Source organism: Lepidochelys kempii, chromosome 16 (assembly GCF_965140285.1).
Source record: "Lepidochelys kempii isolate rLepKem1 chromosome 16, rLepKem1.hap1, whole genome shotgun sequence".
NCBI classification, from domain to species: Eukaryota; Metazoa; Chordata; order Testudines; family Cheloniidae; genus Lepidochelys; species Lepidochelys kempii.
This window is the reverse complement of record NC_136395.1, coordinates 24,737,784-24,759,165: the sequence shown is the minus strand read 5'-3', so window position 1 is coordinate 24,759,165 and position 21,382 is coordinate 24,737,784. Positions and strand designations below refer to the sequence as shown.

At 41.3% G+C, this 21,382-nt stretch overlaps 1 protein-coding gene across 4 annotated transcripts in view; it reads left to right on the top strand.

The window, feature by feature from the left end:
• TTLL11 (tubulin tyrosine ligase like 11) overlaps positions 1 to 20,460 on the top strand; it is a 118,001-nt gene extending 97,541 nt beyond the window's left edge. For 3 of the 4 annotated variants that reach the window (XM_073314935.1, XM_073314937.2, XM_073314934.2), the window contains 2 exons: positions 893 to 999; positions 14,939 to 20,460. In XM_073314935.1, coding sequence (XP_073171036.1) covers positions 893 to 999; positions 14,939 to 15,228 — 397 coding nt within the window. In that variant the 3' untranslated portion in view covers positions 15,229 to 20,460. The remainder of the gene's footprint in view (positions 1 to 892; positions 1,000 to 14,938) is intronic. The other variant, XM_073314936.2, reaches the window with a different exon arrangement.
• The last annotated feature ends 922 nt before the right edge of the window (positions 20,461 to 21,382 follow it).

Below are 21,382 nucleotides of genomic sequence, written 5' to 3'. Positions count from 1 at the left end.
CGCTTACCTCAAGCTGCTCCCGGACACAGTGCCATGTCCTACACGGAGGCACGGCCAGGCGTCTCTGTATGCCGCCCAGTCTTCAGGCGCTGCCCCTGCAGCTCTCATTGGCCACAGTTCCCGGCCAACGGGAACTATGGGAGGGGAGGGAGGGCAGCTTGGGGCGGGAGCAGTGTGCGGAGCCCCCTGGCTGCCCCTACACATAGGAACCAGAGTGGAGACATGCTGCTGCTTCCTGGAGCTGCGCGGAAAGCCCCTGATCCCGCTCCCTGACTGGAGCGCCGGAGCGGGGCAAGGCCCTGACCCTGCTCCCCGCCGGGAACTTGAGGGCCAGATTAAAAGGCCATAGTTTGCCCACCCCTCTTTTAAAGGGTAGCAGGTTGTAACAATTGGTCAAGCCATATTTTTGATGAGAAATAGTAAGTGGATTTTTTGGTTATCTCTTGCAAAACCCAGCTGATTGAAAAACGTATATAGCAGCTTGTTCATCCCGTTGTTTTCAGGATATTGAAATGAAGTTGAACACATTGAACATTCACAACTTACTTAGAGGTGTGGCAGTATCCACAACACTGGATCTGCTGATAGCTAGTCCCTATCAGAGCTGGTGTCCGAGTGCTCTGAGCAAATGGGAAGGCTGGTTGTATACATCATGTTGTAAGTGAGACCATACAGGACTTTCTCCGTTATAGCCCATGTACATTTAACGAGTGCTAATTTGATTGATATCTGCAGCAAGCTAGGTGACCATGGCTTTCAGTTGAGCTCTGTGTGCCTTCATAGTTGCCCATCTGGCCTGGATAAACCGTTTATCCCAGTTCCCTTCCCACAATTTAGCTAACTTTGGAAGTAATCAGACTTTTTCTTTCTTTATTTGGTTTATATTTAACAGGAACTGCAAGCTGAGTAACAGCAGTTTTTCAATGGCTTCCGTGGATATTCTGTACATTGATATCACAAGAAGGTGGAATAGTATGGGACTAGACCAAAGAGAATCAGGTAATTCCATTCCATACTGGGAGAGTGTGTAAGTTCCTGTTTCTAGATAGATTTTGCCCTTATAAATGTACATCCAGCTTCCACTAAAATTTGTGGGAACAGTGCCTCTGCATCTGACTGCAGAATTTGGCCCATTAGTTCTATACTAGCTTCCCTTCATGTGTGTAGGATAGGTCACCCTTGTTTTCAGGTCCTCATTGGACCTGGGTTTCACAAAGCCTCTTCTTTGTGCTTGCAGTTTTGCAAGTGTAATTTTGGTTTTTGGAGGTGCATTTACTGTCATCTGCACCTGCAAACTCATCTGGTGTTTGACGGCACTTTGTCTTCAGCCTTGCACTGAATTCAAGGCACTTGCCAATCACCTGTTAATGCACATGCTGAAGTGCCTTACATTTATGTTCACATAGGTAGATGCTGTGATGCCTCATCCAGGTCCACCAAATCCATAGTATCCTTAATAACACTCCCAGTGAGGTCTCCATTCCAGCATAACTTGGTGCACCGTGCATTCAGACAGTAATTTACACAGCTAATAAAACAGACATCAATTCAAGAGCTCCAAACAGATATGTCTAGCTGCTTTGTTGGTGAATTCTGCTCCCCAACTGGGTTATTTTTGGTAAAATCCAAGTACTGCATTCATTTACTTTTCAGATAGCCCGTTCCACCCTACAGCTCTTCATTCTCTGTCCTTGGCTTTGTGATGAGCAAGGGATGTATGATGGGTTGTAGCAGGAACTTACACTACAACTCAGCTATTAAATTGGCTCCAAATTTAAATGATATCAAAAAGCTTGTTTTTTTTTTTCAAAAGAGAAATTCATTAAATAACAAAATTCACTGGAGCAGCAAGGGTAGGTGTTCCTATCAAGGTACTGCAGATGGCAGCTAAGTTACTACAGCTTTGTTGGCAATAGAGAGCGAGGCTTAAATCTGAACCTTTGAGGGTAAGTATTCATCTTAATTATCATTTTAAGGGCTAAGAGTTCTCATGTTTTAAATGAGTTCTGAAATTTTGCTGCTGGATTAAGCAAAGAAGAAGAGAACGGAAAAAGAAACCCCATCTCTAATGCTGAATATGTGTGGTAGCAGAAACATGCCTTTTTTGATTGCATTATTAAATAGGGAAATTGATTAGTAGTAGCAGAAGGAAGCTGTTTTTCATGTTTATTGCTTCAAACTAGCATTACCATCTGGCCCATTGTTAATTCTGGATTAGTTTTTCATGTTTTGTTTGCATCGTAAATTACTGTGTATAAGCAAAATCTGTCCAGTCTACTCGTGTAGTTGTGTTAGCACAGATTGTTGGTTTGTTTCTCAGTGTTTCTCTGTGTTTTGCTGACCAGAACAAGGAGATGGGGGAGAGATTTATTTTTCTGTACACTCCAGCTAGCAACATCCTCCTCCTCTCTGGCTTCCCTCACGCCTCCATTTCCCTCCTTGGCCCACACAAAATGCAGATCAGCTTTTGACACCCCCTTTACCACTTACCCAGGTTCAAGCTTCTTGTCTTAATTCTGTCTCTTCCTACTTAACCAATCTGTTCTCTTCTTGTGTTGCTGCCTCATCCTCTGGGCTCTGTTGGTTATGCCAGCCTCAGTTGCCACTTGTCTGCTCTGCTCACCACTGCCTTCACACTTCCCCAGGTGACACCCTTTATGCATGACAATGATCAGTTACACTACTACCCTCTCCTGTGTCCTATCCCTTCTCAAGACCCACTTCTGCCATGATGTCTTCAAGAAATCAGCAAATGTTTAGTGGCTAGGCTGAGGGCAGCTGGGGAAAGTCCTGATTTATCTATATAGTTAGAAAACTAGCACCTCCCCAACAAGTGTCCCTAAAAAGACATCCATTTAATTGGCTCCCTCACTCCCCTTCCTGTGTTTCTTGTCTGCTTAGATGTCAGCTGCTTGGGGAAAGGGGAGTTACTGTCTGTGAGCATGTCCAGTGTCCAGTACCGTGAGCCCTCCCAGTCCTGACTGGAAGCTTGGGGAGCCGCCATTTTATTAAATAATAAGAATATTTGTTTAGTCTCTTCACATTGTTCTGGCTGGGCCTTAAGGGCTAGTTCAGTTCTCATGGAAGCAGATGCTACTTACTGAAGACTGTGGAGATGCAATTGCTTATAATGGTTCCGAGTTTAGTCCTAAAGCCGTGAGGGCTTGATAATGCAGGAGAATGATAATGGGATATGGAACCTTTCACTTCTAAGGTACTAATGGGGTTTAGCCCTTCAAAGTAGGGGATTTCGTGGTACATTATTGTAATTAAAATGGACCATTCAGTCTTTCCCAGTCTACTCTATCTTGACAAGCTTGCATTGGACTGTGTGTGGATAAATAGGACTAGAGGTCAAACTATTCCAAAGTGACTAGTGATTTTGGGCGCCCAATTTGAGACTTAGAGTAGATTCTTAGGACACTGGGGAAATCTGGCCCCTCTTGGGTGTCTCAGGTTGGACGCCCAAAAATCATTAGTCACTCTTGACCGTCTTGGCCAGTCTGGTACTTTTCCCAACTAATGCCCTGTCATCTTCTTTTCTTTACTTGTGCTTTAGCAGTGAGGATTTTGTTCCTTGCTCTGCAGAATTCCCTTATCTAAAGCAGAGTATTATTACTATGTATTACTCTTATTAAACATTTATACTGTGATAGTGCCTAGAAGCTCCCAACAGAATTGGAGCCTGATAGTGTTATGTGCTGTATAATCTCCTATAAAGTCACAATCCCTGTCCCAAAAAGCTTGTGATCTAAGAATACAGTTCCCCTCAGCTTTGCAGGGGCAGAAAAGTTGGACCTAAAATATTTATACTAGATTGCTACCTTTGTTCCCACTAGTATCAGCTTTATACTTTGTCTTACTCTACATACCAACCACATACAGTAGACTAGTTTTTGGTATATCTCACAAGTCTCTTTTGAAGCTCTAAAGGGGCCTCTTTATGCATTCATAGAATTTCCAATAAGCTTAATGAAACTTATGTGCACACAACAAGGGAAGAATAAACTCCTTATGTCTGATACTTGTCTGAATGAAGATAAACCTGCATGGAGGGGAGCCAGAGCTAAACAGACTCCCACCTAGGACCCATAAAGGAAGCAAGAGTGTTAAAAGGCAAATTAAAACCCGCACATTTAGAAAACAATGACATTTATTTTAAAAATGACTTTTTTCTCTATTAGAGTTTTAATATGTACTCGGGACCCTGATGAAACTGAACAATAGGTAGCTCTAAATAGCTTCTCTGCTGCTTGTGAGCCAATCTAATTGTCATTTTTATTAAAAATGTGAAAGGCTTGGGTTTATAATATCCTCATGTAACTTTTGTATTAGGAAGTGGAAATGTGAATGACAGTATTGTCAACCAAAGGGGTTTGGGACCCCTAACTGCACATAGGCAAATAAAGCAAACAAATTTTGTGAAACTAGCCATGCCAAGGCAGTTATTAGATGTAAGCTCTCCTCATCAGTCATGTTCCAGGGTTTGTGGTATATCTGCAGTGTCTGCTGAGAAACAAAAGTGCAGAGCACCTGGGGGACGTCTGCCCATTTGGTTTTGTACCTCAGGGAGCTCGCAGAGAAGGCAGCCACGAAGGGCAGTGGGCCAAAGTCAGTTAGGATGTAAGCCACAGCATAAATTCCGCATCAGGTACAAACTAATCCTAAAATGGATGTAAATGGCAAAGCAGAACAACTTGTACCAGCCTAGTGAGTGTGAATGCATCCGATGAAGTGAGCTGTAGCTCACAAAAGCTTATGCTCAAATAAATTTGTTAGTCTCTAAGGTGCCACAAGTACTCCTTTTCTTTTTGTAGAATTACTGAGACTCTCATTCAAAGTGGTGGGAGGGTGTTGATACTCTACACTCTACATAATTTCCTTCTCCCCCTTTGCCTTCATGCCTTCTACTATTCTGCCCTAGTGCATGGAAAGCCCTTCCTCATTTTGATCTCTTCTACAGACCCACTTCTTCCATGAGGTCCATATGGCACACACAGAAAAGGACTGGATCAAGAGATAAACCGTACACTCCTTCCTCTGGCTCTCCCAGGGCCTCTTATCTTTCTGTGTCTTGTCTTGTAGTCTGTAGGGCCTTGGTTACAGCAACAGTCTTGATGCTTGTGTTTTGTAGAATGCTAACCTCAGTGTCAAATAACAGCAATAATATGGAGCAGGAAGCCAATTTTATCGTATTCTCTCCCCTGAGTTGGTTGTTTTGCTACTACCACCCCCCTACCTGGAATTCTGACTATTTGTGCATACCCACCAAATACCATCAGTCAGAGTTAGGCTGCTTTGTCATTAAAACCCACTTTAGAACTTCTTTACATCCAACTTGTGATTTTAAACCACATTTTAAATAAGTTCCCAATTTGGCTGAGAAACTTCGTGAGAATTGCATCTGTTTCCATGGCCCAATGACTTTCCAGACACAATCCACGAGAGTCGGCTTTAGAGAAGGGGAATTAGTAGGGCTACTCTAGGCTGAAGAAATGGAAGAGCTTGTAATAACGAAATATTTACAGGTTCCCACTTCTCAGTGAGAGATGAGAAAGCACTAATCCAAGAGAGTGAGTGCGATGAGAGGAGAGCTCAAGTGTGGAGTGGAGTTTGCCAGGGCATTCTGCCACTTAGACTTCACCTTCTGTTGAACAGTCTCTGTCAGGCAAATTAGAAATTGCTCACCTGGAATTTTTGTTTAAATAAAAAATATGGCAGCTGAAAGGGAGTCAGAACAACCCCAGGGCAAAGACTGCAAACAGGATGTTTCCGAAAGAACAACGCTGAACCCCTTGAATCCAAAAGCCAAATGAAAAATGTTTGTTAGGGTACGAGGGTTTATTCCTGGCTTCATCACTGATTTGCTGTGTGACCTTTGGCAAGTCACTTAGCCTCTCCGTACCACAGTCTAGTGGTCTGTAAAATGAGAGTATTAATATTTACCTTCCACACAGTGGGCATGTGAAGTTTAATCCTTTGCTTAACTCATTAAAAGAAATCTACCAGAGTTTAATGTCCAAATTTCACCTGCCCTTTGTATGTTGCTATATATTCTGTTTTCTTAGTTTGCAAGCTTTTTGGGACAGGCACTGTGTCTTCTCTGTGTTTGTAAAGCACCCAATACAATAGGGCCCTCGTCCTGATGAGGGCAGTATAAATAATGAATAACAATGATAGGTTTGAGGGTCTCCAATGAAAGGTACAGAGTCTGATGCCAGCTGGGCAGGAGTCAATACAAACTCCATTTCTCAAGCTCAAGGACTTTCTGTATAAGCTGTCCCATAGAATTCTTTTCAGAGTGGTAGCCAGTGTTAGTCTGTATCAGCAAAAAGAACGAGGAGTACTTGTGGCACCTTAAAGACTAACAAATTTATTTGGGCATAAGCTTTCATGAGCTAAAACCCACTTCATCAGATGCATGGAGTGGAAAATACAGTAGGAAGGTGTGTGTGTGTGTGTGTGTGTGTATATATATATATATATATATATATATATATACACACACACACAGAGAACATGGAAAGATGGGAGTTGCCTTACCAACTCTAACGAGACAAATCAATTGTCACTTTAATTAAATCAATTAAAGTGACAGTTGATTTCTTGTTAGAGTTGGTAAGGCAACCCCCATCTTTTCATGTTCTCAGTGTGTATATATCTATATCTATATATATATATATCTTCCTACTGTATTTTCCAGTCTATGCATCTGATGAAGTAGGTTTTAGCCCAGGAAAGCTTATGCCCAAATAAATTTGTTAGTCTCTAAGGTGCCACAAGTCCTCCTCGTTCTTTTTATAGAATTCTTTGAAAGACATATATTCTAAATAGTGGTATATTAACATGCTCAGTATACTATTCACCTGATGCTTTTTGTGGCTTTATACATAGATCTTAAAAGTGGTTTCATCTCCCCTAAACAAAAGTCTCCAATACACCACACAGATGTCTGCAGTATAAATCCTATTGTTCAGTCTTAAAAATGGGCCATTGTATTTAGCTGACTTGTGCCTATTCTAAGGGTTGCTATGTGTTTACTCCCTCTGCTTATATAATGGTGTTTTTGTTACTTCCTTTCAAAGGAAAACAAGCTAACTGAAATCTCAGCATTTTCCTCTTTCCAGAGTATGGCACTTATCTTTTGCTCCCACTAAAGGGTAGACTTTCTTTTATGTAATTACTTTTTTCCCCACGGTGAGCAATGGTAATAATAGATTTGAGTACACATTGATAACCCATGGGACTAGAGATGAGTGCACACACATAAATCATTGGGTTGACTTTGGTTTTAACATTTTCTATTTTTAAGCATAAAGGAGGGTTTTTTCCTCAAAAAATCTTTGCAAAATTAGTTTTCCAAATTAATTAATTTACAATTTTGTACTTAATGCTCAGCAAATTACTGCTGCACCATTAAATGACTTTGCAATATCGGACAGTGGAGATGCTATTACGATGGCTGCATTTTCTGCTATTTAACGCAAATTGCATTACATATTTTCCTGAGGTCACCAAAGAAAATGATTTGTTTATGAGAAGGTTTGGCTACTAGAGATAGACAGTAGTTTTCTTCCATTAATTCTTGTCTGGATTAAGCTCTGTAAAATAGGAAACAAAGCTGCTTGCTCTTATGTACCTTCAAAGTATTATTATTATTATCATGAGCATTTATATGGCACCCATCACCTTGGCATCTGAGCATGAGGCTCAAATGGAGAAAATCAAGGGATCCCCTGCTGTCTACTGTCTTCCTCTTATGCTGGTATTAAAATAGCCAGCCCAACACTTTGCACTACAGCCAATTGTAATACTCAGCCATAACTGAAAGCCACATGATGCCATTTTGGGACTTTACAGTACAGTTCTGTTGCCTGCCTCAAATCCCTGTGCATGGGTGGAGGAGGGCAATGTATAAAGAGCTGCTGCATATAGATAGTGTGGGAGGGGAGTGTATGCAGAATTGCTGCTCATTGGATTTGCCATCTTGTGCTATATGAAGAAAGGAATGGCATATTTAATTAGTCACAGAGTAGATTCTAAATCATCAAAAGCTTTGGTATATCATGGAGGCCAACCTCATGTAAATGATTACGCTATAGAGTCTTATTTTCTGCAACTATTGCTTTGTTGCACTAAGGTGGGTGTTATATTGATACCTCTCTGGGAAAACACATCTGTGATTACTTTACTTGTATAATCAGCAGATTAATAAGTATATAATATGCTGTAATTTGCTGGTAGTATTCACAGTGCGGGACACAAACTTGCACAGATAAGAGCATCTTACAACATGGAATTAATATATTAATCAGTCAGGCCCCAGTTCAGGAAAGTATCCATATTCAGAAATGTTACTTAAACACTTGCTTGACTTAAGCACGGACTGAGTTAAGCACATGTTTAAGTGCTTTCTTGAAATGAGACTTTGCTTTGTGTGCTGTACAATATGGCAGGACAATATTAAGGTAATGAATCATTTAATTTACCTAGCCTTTAAATATATGGTTTAGTGTTACAAACTCATTATTTGAAGGTATTGTAGTCTAGTATATATGTAATGTGCCTGAGGTATGTTTACTAATCATTCTTTTAAATATGTCCCATAGGTACCTTATAATTGGATTAAAGCCATGCTATGAAATCTTAGGTTAAGATCAGGACACTATTGTAACTTTTTAAGGCAGACTTTGATTCATTGGATTTTTTTTTTTTTTTTACTATTACATTTCGTTGAGATTGTGTTAAGAACCTGTTAGCAAATCTTGATTCATTCACGGGGTAGAAGTCGATGTTTATGTAAAAGCCTTTGGGACCTATTTTACATCTCTGCAAAATCCACTGATTTCAGTAAACACTTAACATTCAGTCTATTACTGTCTGATAAAATAGTTACAGTACTTTTACATTTGCAGTTAACACTCTTTAAATAGAAATATCTAAGATCACTTTATCTGTTAACGGTCTTGCCACCCTTTTTTATTAGTGGGAGACAAGGTTTGCCTTCCTCAATAAATAAAGAATGCCACAAAATATGTTTCCATAACTAACAAACCACTTCTGCGTAATACATTTTAAAAACGTTTCATGAGCAGTCAATCGTATTCTACACAGCCAAAGTTCCATGAGACAATCACAACGAACGATGAGTTGATGCTGTGACATCTTCAGGTAAATTAGCAATACTCTAGGCAATGTGTGTCTGTATTCTGGTGAAATATAAATTACATTGTTTAATGGGAGTCTAGGCTGACCTTTCGGTCTGGACCAGCCTCAGTTTGCTAATCACCATTCTTAGTGAGTTGGCTTGTCTGTCATTTAATGAAATGAAGAAAGCATACTGCTGTCTGATAGTTAGTTTCACTAGCCTGCTTTAGTGGATAATGATCTCCATACTTGCTCCGTTCACATGCGTAAACCTGAGACACACTAATTTGTCAAGATAGAGTTCAGAGGTGATTTTCTTGTTGCAGTAATGGCTTAAATATATCAAGTGTTATAACTTAAACTCTAAAATTGCTATCACATTCCAATGAGAAAATAAGGCTATATGTTTCTGACAGCTGCTTAGTTGCTTTTGTGAAATAAGTCTGGTGTTTTTTACTGGACAGATGTCCCCATCTCAAAAAATACCATTGCCATTGTTGGCAGCTATAGCTGTAAAACTAGGGATGGAATCAGGTTTCAGAGAGGTAGCCATGTTAGTCTGTATCAGCAAAAATAACGTGGAGTCCTTGGGGCACCGCTAAGGACTTCTCGCTATTTTTATGGATGGAATGACCATAGAGACCTAATGCCTTCACAGTGACAAAGGTGGTGTTTCAAGGTGAGAATTAAGTCACAGTGGGGTGTTTGAGGGAAGCTTGCATTGCCACTGCCTGTTGTACAGCACTTGCCCTATGAATCAGAAAGGAAGGATCCGTGGTTTGGAACTAGCCTAGGTCCTGGGAGACCCAGATTCAGTCCCGACTCTGCCACGGACTCCATTTGTGACTTGGGTAAGTCACTAAGCTTGTAAGTCACTTGTGCCTTAGTTCCCATCCGAACCAGGGAGATAATAGCACTGCCGTGTCTCACAGGGGGGTTGTGATGAGGATAAATACACTAAGGATGTGAGGCACTTTGAACTCTACTGATGAAAAGCACTATATCAGTTAGGTGGTGTTAGTTTAGACTCAAATGCTCACTTTATAATAAACTAAAGAGCTGTCAGGCTAGTATCTTTCAACTAAGACCTAAACCCAGTGTACTTAGAACAACAAAACCAACACCTCCAATCGAAAACAAACAACCCCTCTCCACACGCACACATATAGAGTCATTCTAATTATACACATATACATGTGCATGTACTTTTTTCTTTTTTTAAGGAACAAAGCGGTAGAATAATAAAAAATCACTCCAGCTGAGAATTCCCTTCCATAATTTATCAGTGTTTTATTTCTACAAAATGGCTCTTATCTCTCTCCTACATAAACACCAAGTGTCTCAATGATACACAATGGTAATTTGCTAGAATGTGGCCAGATATCACACCTGTAAAAATACTTAGATCCTGCTGAAGATCTAAAAATGCTTCACAGATGGTAATGAAACCTGCACCCTTAGACAAGTATTATTTTACCTAGTTTATCAGAAGATAAACTATACTATATATTAGCCTTATATATAACAGATGACATACACATCAGGCACATGGGGGAATATATAAAATATATTGCTCAAAGGAGTGATAGAGGGAACAAATGTAGTCTTAATATCAGAGGGGAAAATTGAATGCATGTTGAAAATAAGATAGTAGTCATCAGATGTTTAATAATGTCTGAATCGCTGCACTGTACTTGGTATAGCTACGTTAGGAACCCCCTTATTTTTACAATGACAAAACAGTAATGAGGTTTCCAGGTGCTCAAAGTACTGTCTCTGCAGAGGGAGGGTGGTGGTGTTTCTACAGAGAGGAATCATACAGAAAATGTGCAGACTTCCCCTTAGAATTTCACTGTGGGACCGAGTCTTTTATTTGAGATGAGTTGACTGAACTGTATTAGCAACAGAATCACAGGCAGGTGAACCGTCAAGCCCAGCATTTCAGCATTCGAGACTTACCAGATTTGTTTAGGGTTACAGTGAACCAGAAATTTTCTGGGAAAAATAAAAATGGAATGTGATATATCTGTACATAATAATCTTCCTGAGCGATCTGTGGCAATTTGGCTTTGAATTTGGCCCACTTCCAACTGTAAATCACGCCATAGCTGTTTCTGTTATTGTAAAACAGCAGCTTTTACCTTTTCCCATTAAATACTCTGCATGAGTGTCACTTATGGGGGGAAATGTGTGTGCTAGCGAATTGGCCCTTTCCCCACATGATAGCTCCCCATGACTGATAAAATAATGTACTGAGCTGGCAGCTGCTGCGTTCAGATAACCCAACAATTTCTTTCCAAGCTGTTTTACCACGGAGCTTGTAAGTGACCCCAATTGCCGTCTTAGTTAAGAGAAATTATACTTCAGACTGTAACGGTAATTTTTAAAAAGATGTTTTTTCTTGCAGCATCAATTAAACCTAAATTGAGTTTTAAAAAAACCCCTCAGCATCTTATCTTAAAATAATCCCCTTAAGTGTGTGCTCTAACTGGGTGAGCCAGTTAAGATGCAAACCAGATATGACAGCTCCTTGTTGCTGACATTCTACAAAGGTACAGTGGTGCATAGGTCCTTAATTAAGAATTAAATAGGGTATTACGGCAAGGTTCCAAAATGCAGGAATTAGCATTATGTGCTGCTACCCTTTCCCCTGGCCATTGTAACATGCTGTTAATGTGATACAATCAGAGGACACCTTAGAAGTCCGGTTCTGCAGTGTCTGGCTTCTCTACGGGTTGTTTGCGGGGAATCAGGGAAGCTGAACTTTGCAGAGGAATCTTTGCCATTGCTCTGCTTTCCCTTATTGCACACTCCAAGAGCTTGGGTTTCCTACAATTGAAACAGATCATCTGTGCTAGAGGGCTCTGTTCAGGTTAAGCAGATTCTCTTTCCTGATGTCAGTAAAATTACACACTCACCTGGGACATATGTAGAAAAAGGAGTGGAACTCATCCTCCCACAAGTAATTTTAGCAGACTCTTTTCTTGGAGCCGACTAGGGGAGCCAGTCCTTTAGAATAACTGAGGTGCCTATGATCAATCTGCTGTGTGCCTTCGTCTGTCCCACCTTGGGATATGAATTTACCATCGTACAAATGTAAGAAGGGGTGGGAGTTAGTACTTGGATAGGAGACCTAAAGGAGAACCCAGCTTTTTGGAGGCAGTGGTGATGGTGACCCAGTAAGGGGTTCTGTGTGCATTCTATGCTGTGTGTGTGGCTGGAGGTGCCATCTCCTGGAGGAGGGAGAAACCTGAGCTCCTAACCCCTTCTGTTTGTTAAAGATCTCAGGGCACCTCTCATCAAAGCAGGGGAGTTAGCGCTGGTGTTTCAGCTGAATGTTTAGTCTTACCAAGGCAGGGTGAAGAAGGCAGCAGGAGCTAAGGGCTGCTGTTGGGAAGGAGAGAGAATCTGAGTATTCATCTGCAATCCCTTAATGAAGAACATTCAAGTCAAAGTACCAGTCCTTAGTGCAGTAAGGACTGACAGCAAGCATCTAAAAAATGCAAAACCATAGCAGGAGCAGCTTTCCCTGGAGAAAGAGACTTTAGAAAAGCCAAAGTAGGCCAAAAAGCTGCTGCAGAGAACTCATCCGAGCACTTAGGTGCCATGAGCTGAATATCCCATCTGTGCCCACAGTGCAGGTTCCAGTCTTTGCACTTGGCCTGTGAAGTACTGTGTGGCCAGCCAGGCCCCAACCTCCCATTTGTGGCCTCCTTTAGTTGGAAAGGAAAAGCAGCTGCAAAGAATTGTGGACTGGAAAGTTCTGCTTTTGCATGTGCAACAACAGAGTGTAAATTTCAAAAAAAATGGAGGGACTGAGTTGCTGAGAGGAGTGATGATGGAACATTGAGCCTTTCACTTCCAGGTGCCAGTTCGAATCCAACCTAGGTCAGTAGAGACCAAGTTGTTACCATCTGATGGCTGTTTGGTGACCTATGTGAAACGAGTTGGTGAGTCACAGTCCAGTTCCTAGTGGAAAAGTGTCCACATTGCCAACACCACTACCAGGACTGTCACTAATTGGTAGCCTTAGCGGGCATCTCAGCAGAAAGGCCAGATATGGCTAGCTGGAAAGGGCAGTGTCAGCAAAGAGGATAGGAAGTTTAGGATAACTCACTTGTACATTTCTGAGGGCACCCATTAATGGGACCAGGTTTACAGAGCCATAAACAGAAACACCCAGAAATCTGGATTATATTCAGATCTGAGATTTTTGGTTTAGTCCAATTGCTAAGAAGGCAAAGTTTAAAATGACACACTTCAGTTGCAAATATGACTTGTTTTTTCCTTGGGCAGATTATATTCTCTGGAGCTCAGCATGTATGTGTCAGACTCAATTTCAATGTAATGTCTGAAGCGACAAGAATCGGGGCTGATCTTGTGTCAATTCAATTTCACAACCTCTTAGAATCAGTAGTTCCTGTAGCCATTTACCTCCAGATGCCAGAATATCAGGTCAGACTGATGCTTGTAGAGATCACAGCATATCCCTATGAATAGGTTCTACTTTCAGGAATGTCACCCATCTATAACCCAATTTGGGCATGTTTGCTATTCTGGGACTGTCATAAATATAAAGGGAAGGGTAAACCCCTTTGAAATCCCTCCTGGCCAGGGGAAAGCTCCTCTCACCTGTAAAGGGTTAAGAAGCTAAAGGTAACCTCGCTGGCACCTGACCAAAATGACCAATGAGGAGACAAGATACTTTCAAAAGCTGGGAGGAGGGAGAGAAACAAAGGGTCTGTGTCTGTCTGTAGTCGTCTTGGCCGGGGACAGAACAGGAATGGAGTCTTAGAACTTTTAGTAAGTAATCTAGCTAGGTATGTGTTAGATTATGATTTCTTTAAATGGCTGAGAAAAGAATTGTGCTGAATAGAATAACTATTTCTGTCTGTGTATCTTTTTTGTAACTTAAGGTTTTGCCTAGAGGGGTTCTCTATGTTTTTGAATCTAATTACCCTGTAAGATATATACCATCCTGATTTTACAGGGGGGATTTCTTTATTTCTATTTACTTCTATTTTTTATTAAAAGTCTTCTTGTAAAACACTGAATGCTTTTTCATTGTTCTCAGATCCAAGGGTTTGGGTTTGTGGTCACCTATGCAAATTGGTGAGGCTTTTTATCCAACATTTCCCAGGAAAGGGGGGGTGCAAGTGTTGGGAGGATTGTTCATTGTTCTTAAGATCCAAGGGTCTGGGTCTGTAGTCACCTAGGCAAATTGGTGAGGCTTTTTACCAAACCTTGTCCAGGAAGTGGGGTGCAAGGTTTTGGGAAGTATTTTGGGGGGAAGGACGCGTCCAAACAGCTCTTCCCCAGTAACCAGTATTAGTTTGGTGGTGGTAGCGGCCTGTCCAAGGGGTAATATTTTGTACCTTGGGGAAGTTTTGACCTAAGCTGGTAAAGATAAGCTTAGGAGGTTTTTCATGCAGGTCCCCACATCTGTACCCTAGAGTTCAGAGTGGGGGAGGAACCGTGACAGGGACACTTCTTTTAAATCTTTGAGCTGTTTGATTAATGTGTCAAATACAAGGAAAATGTCTCATTTTGGTCTTTGAAGGGCAAAGGATGGGTATTTTGCTTGTGACCATTCTAGGCAGTTGCTTCTTGAATTAAAAAGGAGTTAACTAATAGCGAGAGAGAGAGAGAGAGAGTGTGTGTGTGTGTACATTCACTTCCAGTCTTTGGGATGAACAGGGGTATAGAAATGAGACATATTAGATTACAAGACTACAGCATGTGAGAGAAGTCTGTGCCACGATTCTAATATAAACTCTCTTCTTATTTGAAGGGATGTGCTTGCAAGCCTTCGTAGAAGCTTTCTTTTGCCTGGCTCAAAGAAGATACAAGTCACTCCCACTTCATGAGCAAGTGGCATCATTGATTGATTTCTGTGAATACCATCTAGCCATCCTTGATGAGAAGCGCCTGGTTTGCAGCCGAGGAATAACGGAACGCCGAGCAGCACTGGTTACCTGTCAGCCAGATGGACTCCACCTCACCCCAGCTACTCATGCGCCTCTTCTGAACCGCATGACTGCTGCCAATAAACTTACAGATTATAGAAATTATCGGTCTTGATGGGCGCTATCAAGGAAAAAAGACAATGACAGGGCTGGAAACTGATCCCTGAATACATGCTCTTGAGTTCTTCCATCTGACAGTCACCGTTATTTATTACAGCTTTCCCTCATTTATGCTCTTCAGAAATGACTGTGTTGCAAACTTCCCCTTCCACGTAATGACTCTCAGTGGAAATGGCTGTTTATTATTTCCCCAGTGGACATACAAGATAGCTGAAATGACAAACTGCACCTTTTATTCAGAGTTTATAGAAAATCATTTATGAAGACAAAGGGGCAAAAATGCAATGTTACGATATCATCATGGCATCATGGGGTTGGTAGCACTGACTGAGAGGAGCAACCTCACGGAAGGAATTTCAGCCTCAGTAATGTCTTAGGAGAAGCCAATTTCTGCAACATGAGCAACATAGTTTTTGAGCTGCACTGTGTGTTCTGGACATTGTTTTGAAATCAAGTAAGGAGATGCAAACTGGCATTTATAAATTTTGTGCTTTTTTAAAAACTAAAAGTGAAAATTATGCATTTGATCACATTTTAGGCTTTGTCTCTCTTTTATGAGTGTTTAACTGTATTTTGTTTTGTGTGTATTAATACAGATTTTGTCTGTTGGGTGCCAGCAGCTACATATTGGATTTTTTAAAAAGTCAATCCTAAAGCGCTGAAATCATAACTGCTTTTGGGACCCAGCTCTTTGTACACAGCCTTTGTTACTCCAACTGCTGTTATATGTCAAAAGAAAAGGTTAAAATGGCTACCAATCCTGCTCACCCATATATCCAAAACCAGCTCCATTAAGTTCACTAAACTGATAGGTGGTACTTCAGCAGGACTGCATACATATGGAGTGATGAGCACTGATCCTGCAAGAGAACTGCAAAGGCTCACCCCAACATTGTTCTCTTTTCAGGGTCAGGGCCTAGGAGCCAGACCTAAAGCCCCAGGAAGTCAGTGGGGCTTAAGTGGCCTTTGGGTCAGGCCTCGGTGAGTCACAGTTGGCAGGATCAGATCCCAAGTTGCTGGTTATGATCTTCATGGCCTTGAATGGTTGAGGACCCCGCCATTGAGATCTCCAATTTCCCATGGTCCAACACAATTAATAAAGAAATTTGGATTGATCCAAGCATTTCATCTTCTGGGACAAGTATGAGGGCATTCTTGCCTGAAAGCCTCTGTGAGAGTCTGAGTTTGAATTCAGGGCACAGCACTCTTCACTCCCATTGGGTTGGGAGTTGAGGGCACTTAGCATCATGTAGAGTCAGGCCCATAGGGCCTGAAAGCAAAGTCTGTTGAAGTCAATGGAAGACTTCCATTAGTTTGGATTAGGCCCTTAGTTACGCCTTTATTGTAGTATTATGGCAGACCTCTGAATTCATTAAGATCTAGGTCAGGTCCTAGTGGGTGTAGATCGGTGTAGCTCCATCTGATTGAGAGGCTTTCAAGGCATCTGGGCACCGTTACAGCAATAAAAAAGAGCAATGCTCTGGGGCCAGACTGCAAATTAAAATGAAGGTAATTCTCTTGTTTGGTCCTTTGGAGAGGAAAACAACTAGAATTGTTCATTACAGTTTAGTGCTTTATTTACTGCATGAGCACTAGCTCTCTCTGCCACTGCGTGTTACCCTGTAACTGTGCTCTGCAGATAGGAGCAATTCCATACTTTGTTTTTTATTTTAATAATTATTTGAACAGCTACTGTACATATTTTCTCTGTATTTGTAGAATGTTTTGGCCAGCATTCAATGCCGTCATTAATATTCTGTCACAGTACAGCACCAAACTGTGCTGAGCTAGTTTTTCAAGTGTCTGTTACTGTAACTAATGGATTTAACAGTAAAAAGCTAGACAAATTGCATATTGGATATTTTTGCTATCATTTTTGGACCGGGAATGGTCCCTAGAGCCGTACCTTTGCATATGTCCTCAAATTTCTCTTTAAAAAATATGTATTAGAACAAAGATGTACAAGAGAACACAGTAATCCTTGCTGGATTATGTTACTAGATTTCTTTTTAAACACAATTATATAGTTTACTCCTATTTCATAGGACAGAAGTTGTGGGACCCACTCGTCTGCACTCCCATTGACCTTATTGGGGGGCTAGCCTCAGCAAGACTTTAACACTTAGAACTTCGGTACGGTTGACAAGGAAGCTTCCATTATATAATTGCAGCTAATGGTAATGCACTTACCCAAATGGCTGCAGGAAAAAATCCTTTCTTTTATTCCTTAGAATTCAAGAACCAGGGCTAATTTGAAAGCTGTCCATGCTGTCACCGAGCTAGCATAGTTACAGGACATGAAGAGGAGGAAGTATGGCTTAGTGTTTAAGGCATTCTGGGACTTGAGTGGCCTGGGTTCAATTCCGTACTCTGCCACTGACTTTCTCAGAGATCCTGGGCAAGTCACTTTGTCTGTGCCTCATTTTCCCATCTGTAATACAGCAATAATAGCACTGTCCTACCTTACAGGGATAATGTGCGGATAAATACAGTAAAGATGGTGAGGTGCTCCGATACTGTGGTGGCAGGTGTTGTACAAGGATCTAAGATAGGATGGGCCAAATTTTGCACGGTTACTGCAAAATTCTGCAAGCAGGTCTGTTATAAAATTACCTATTTTTCAGTAAATTTCAGAAAAATGTTAGTAATTATCTACTGGATTTTATTACAAAAATTGTTGCTATTTGCAAAAAAGATTTTGAATGGTATGTTTTGAAATTAAAATTTCAGCAGTTTTTGCTGTGAAACTTGATCTTTGATTAAATTTCAGAATTTTGAAATTTGATGTTTCCTCTTTATTATAGGATTGAGGTAACTCAATAATCAAGCAAAAAAAGAGGAATTTTAAGAGGTGTTTTCATTAAAAAATGGTTATGGTTTAGTAAAGAAAGAAAACGGAAAATCTTAGAATTTCCAAAATGGTGGTGTAGCTGTGTGGGTCCCGGGTGCTGAGAGAGACATGGTAGTTGAGGTAATAGCTTTTATTGGAAATTGCTCCAGTAAAAGATATTAACTCACCTATCTCATCTCTCTCAATTGTCAGAGGTAATCAGGTGAATTCATTCCTTCACGTGCAGCATGCTAGCAAAAAGCTTGGACATCAGTTAAGTCCCACTTAAGCCTACATGGGGTTGCAGTGAGTGTTGCTAAAGACAGGATTTGACCCACTGTCTTTATTGTGATATTTAATGAAATTGTATGTAGTCTGCATAGCGGATCGTCTCCCAGGCAACACAGCGAGAACCCTGGGACCCATGCGCTTGTCCCCTAAACAGAGGGGTGAGAACGATAATACTTCAGTGTCAGACTGATAGTGGTGATCTTTACACTGGTATTCGACTACCGCTTGATGTTTCAGAGTTCTGTTAAACATCACTAAGGTCACCATCATTAGGGTGTTCTCCCAAATGGAGTTCTGTGGTGCTGAAGTTCTACACAAGATGTTACACAATGAAATACCGTACATGATCCTGTACTCCATGGATATTCCTCAGGGCACCACAGAGGAAGCCTACTGTAGGGCAACACAAATGGAGAGGGGAGATCGGCTTTTGCATTGACTGCAGTAGAGGAGATGTTAGTTCTAGAATAAGAGAAAGAGGCAGGAAAATCTGCACACCCTATTTTAAAGACAAGCGGAATGTCTTGGGAAAATTGTATAACAATCTTTGGTTTTGGACCAGATGATTTGGGACAGTTTCTCTCTCTCTAGGTTTTATATCCCACCCTTCATCGTGGTACCTGAGGGCTTTCCAAAATAATATATCCCCTTTTCCTAAATATTTCAGATTTTGCCTTCATGCAATGGGCTGTAACGACATCAGTGGTGTCAGACTGTTTTTTCTGTCTCCCTTCGGACCTACACATCCTATCCTCTAACCTGCTGTCCTTTAGGACAATGAAAAGCCCAAAAGAGTACAGTATATTTTGATTTCACATGCATTTTAACAGAAAAGTTACTGCTTCCAGTTTTAAGGCATGCAGAAAATCAGATACTGCAGTGATGGGCATATTAGAAATACCCGAGATTACACAAGATTTTATGTTTCCTCTGAACATGACCTTTGGGGATACATTTCCGCTGCAGTGGAGGATTTAGCAGCTTGACACCTGTTTAATATAATGGGCTATATGAATTTACACAAGCAAAATTTAGAGTTTATGCTCTTGATTGGAGAAAAGCTGCATGCAGCCTATAACTTCCTACTAATGGTAGTCAGTAGTGGTACTGCAGAGTGCAGTGAGAAGACAAACTAGGCCAATTAGAAACAATATGAACTGGACCATGTTAATGTCAGATGGCGCAGTACTTTTATCTTCTCAGACTTGTCCTCTCCTTTTTTAAAGGCAGATCTTTTCTCCTGCAATGGCCAGACTGCTTGAAATGTTTTGTGTATTGTGCAGTGAAGAGTGTAATTTTAGGCTGAAGCCACCATCCTCAGCCTTGTTTAAGTTTCATAAAGATTATTGCAGTATGAAGATAAAATGCCATGCTCCAAGTTTTGGCGTCTGTCAAAACAGATGAAGCTGAAAGGATCTTTTTTCACACTTTTATTGTAATATATTTGAAGACATTCACTAGTTGAAAAATGGTTGCTTCTCATTCTGTGGCATCTGGCATTTGTCTTGCGATTGGCAGTGTGTTACTAGAAAATAGCATACAGTTTCTCTCATCTTGTGATTGATGTCCTATAAAGATAGTCTTGTATAAGAGTTGGATTTGAAATGTTATGAATGTGAGTGCCTTTTCTTTGATCTTTCAAGTGGTACAATCCATGCCCTGAAATATCCATTTGTCTCATCTCATAACAGTTCTCTATCTAGGTGAGATAGAAGACTGCAGTTTGTAATAAACTCAGACGAGGGGGTCTCTATATATTGCCACTCTTTATTTGCTCTGATGGATGTAATATAGATTTTTCATAGCTTGTATCTATTTCTTGCTTATGTGATATAGCTGATTTGCCTCCAATTTTCAAAGACAAAAAATGCGTTGTAGAATAGTCAACACATTTGTAACCCAAAGTCCATGTATTTATACAACTGAGAAACTGCATGACATATTATTCCCTGTAGAGAATATATAGAACAGGGCTGTTCTTTGGGGACTTAATGGCAAAGTCACATTCCCTCTCTGCCCCATCCTCCATTTCTGGCAATTTCTTCTGAAACTTATTTAGAGTCCAAAGCAAAATGAATTTTACATAATCCTTGGGCTAGTGCAGTCTGCAAAAAAAAAAAAAAAAAAAAAATGACCAGAGAGGTTTAATTCAGGATATGAATACTAATGTCCTGATGTTAATCAGTAAATCCTGATGACTCATCCTAGGGAGAGACTGGTACTTGGATGTATTTTATTAGACTGGTTACCACGGAAATCTTTCCACTCATTCATGAAAACACCATATGGAAAAATCAAGCCTGTGTTCATCACTGTCTGACCTTGTTCCAGTTTCCTCACTAGCAATTGTTATGTCTGTTGGACAGTGACTGTTCAGCTTCCAGATATTACCCTGCTTAGCTTCCCTCACAGCCCTCCTTCAGATTGCCAGCTCTCCCATAACCCTGCAGTTCTGAGCCCCACAAGCTCTCTCTCAGCCCACCTCCAGCCTTCATCAGTCCAGCCCCCAACTCCCTCAGCCCCAATCCAATCAGTCCTCTTACCTTCTGCTTCCCTGAGCTACCTCTCACTCTCATTTCAGGCCCCCAAAGTCTTCCCCCAGTTACCCCCTTTGTTTGCTCCAGCTCCACTCCAGCCCCCTACTCCACCCATGCCCCCAGCTCTGATCCAGAAACCCCCAAACGCCACTCCAACTCCCTTCCCCCATCCTCCACAGCTCTAGTCCAGCCTCCTAGCTCAGCCAGTTCTGCCTCAAAATGGTCAATGCTTTTACCTGGGGCTCCATGTCTAGAAGTGGGGGGCACATCTCCCATATCCGCCCCTTCCCCCCCTCACATCCCTCGTCGCTGTGACACCCCCCCCCACACACACCTTCTCTGTGCATCTTTGCCGACTGGTCATGCTTGAAGTTGCCCTAGCTGGAGGGGCCCCCAATCCCAGCTGTCCCCCTGTCCCTGACCTGCTCTCCTCCAGCAGCCCTTTTCCACTGTGGTGGGTCACAGCTGAACTTCTGCCAGTGACATGAATA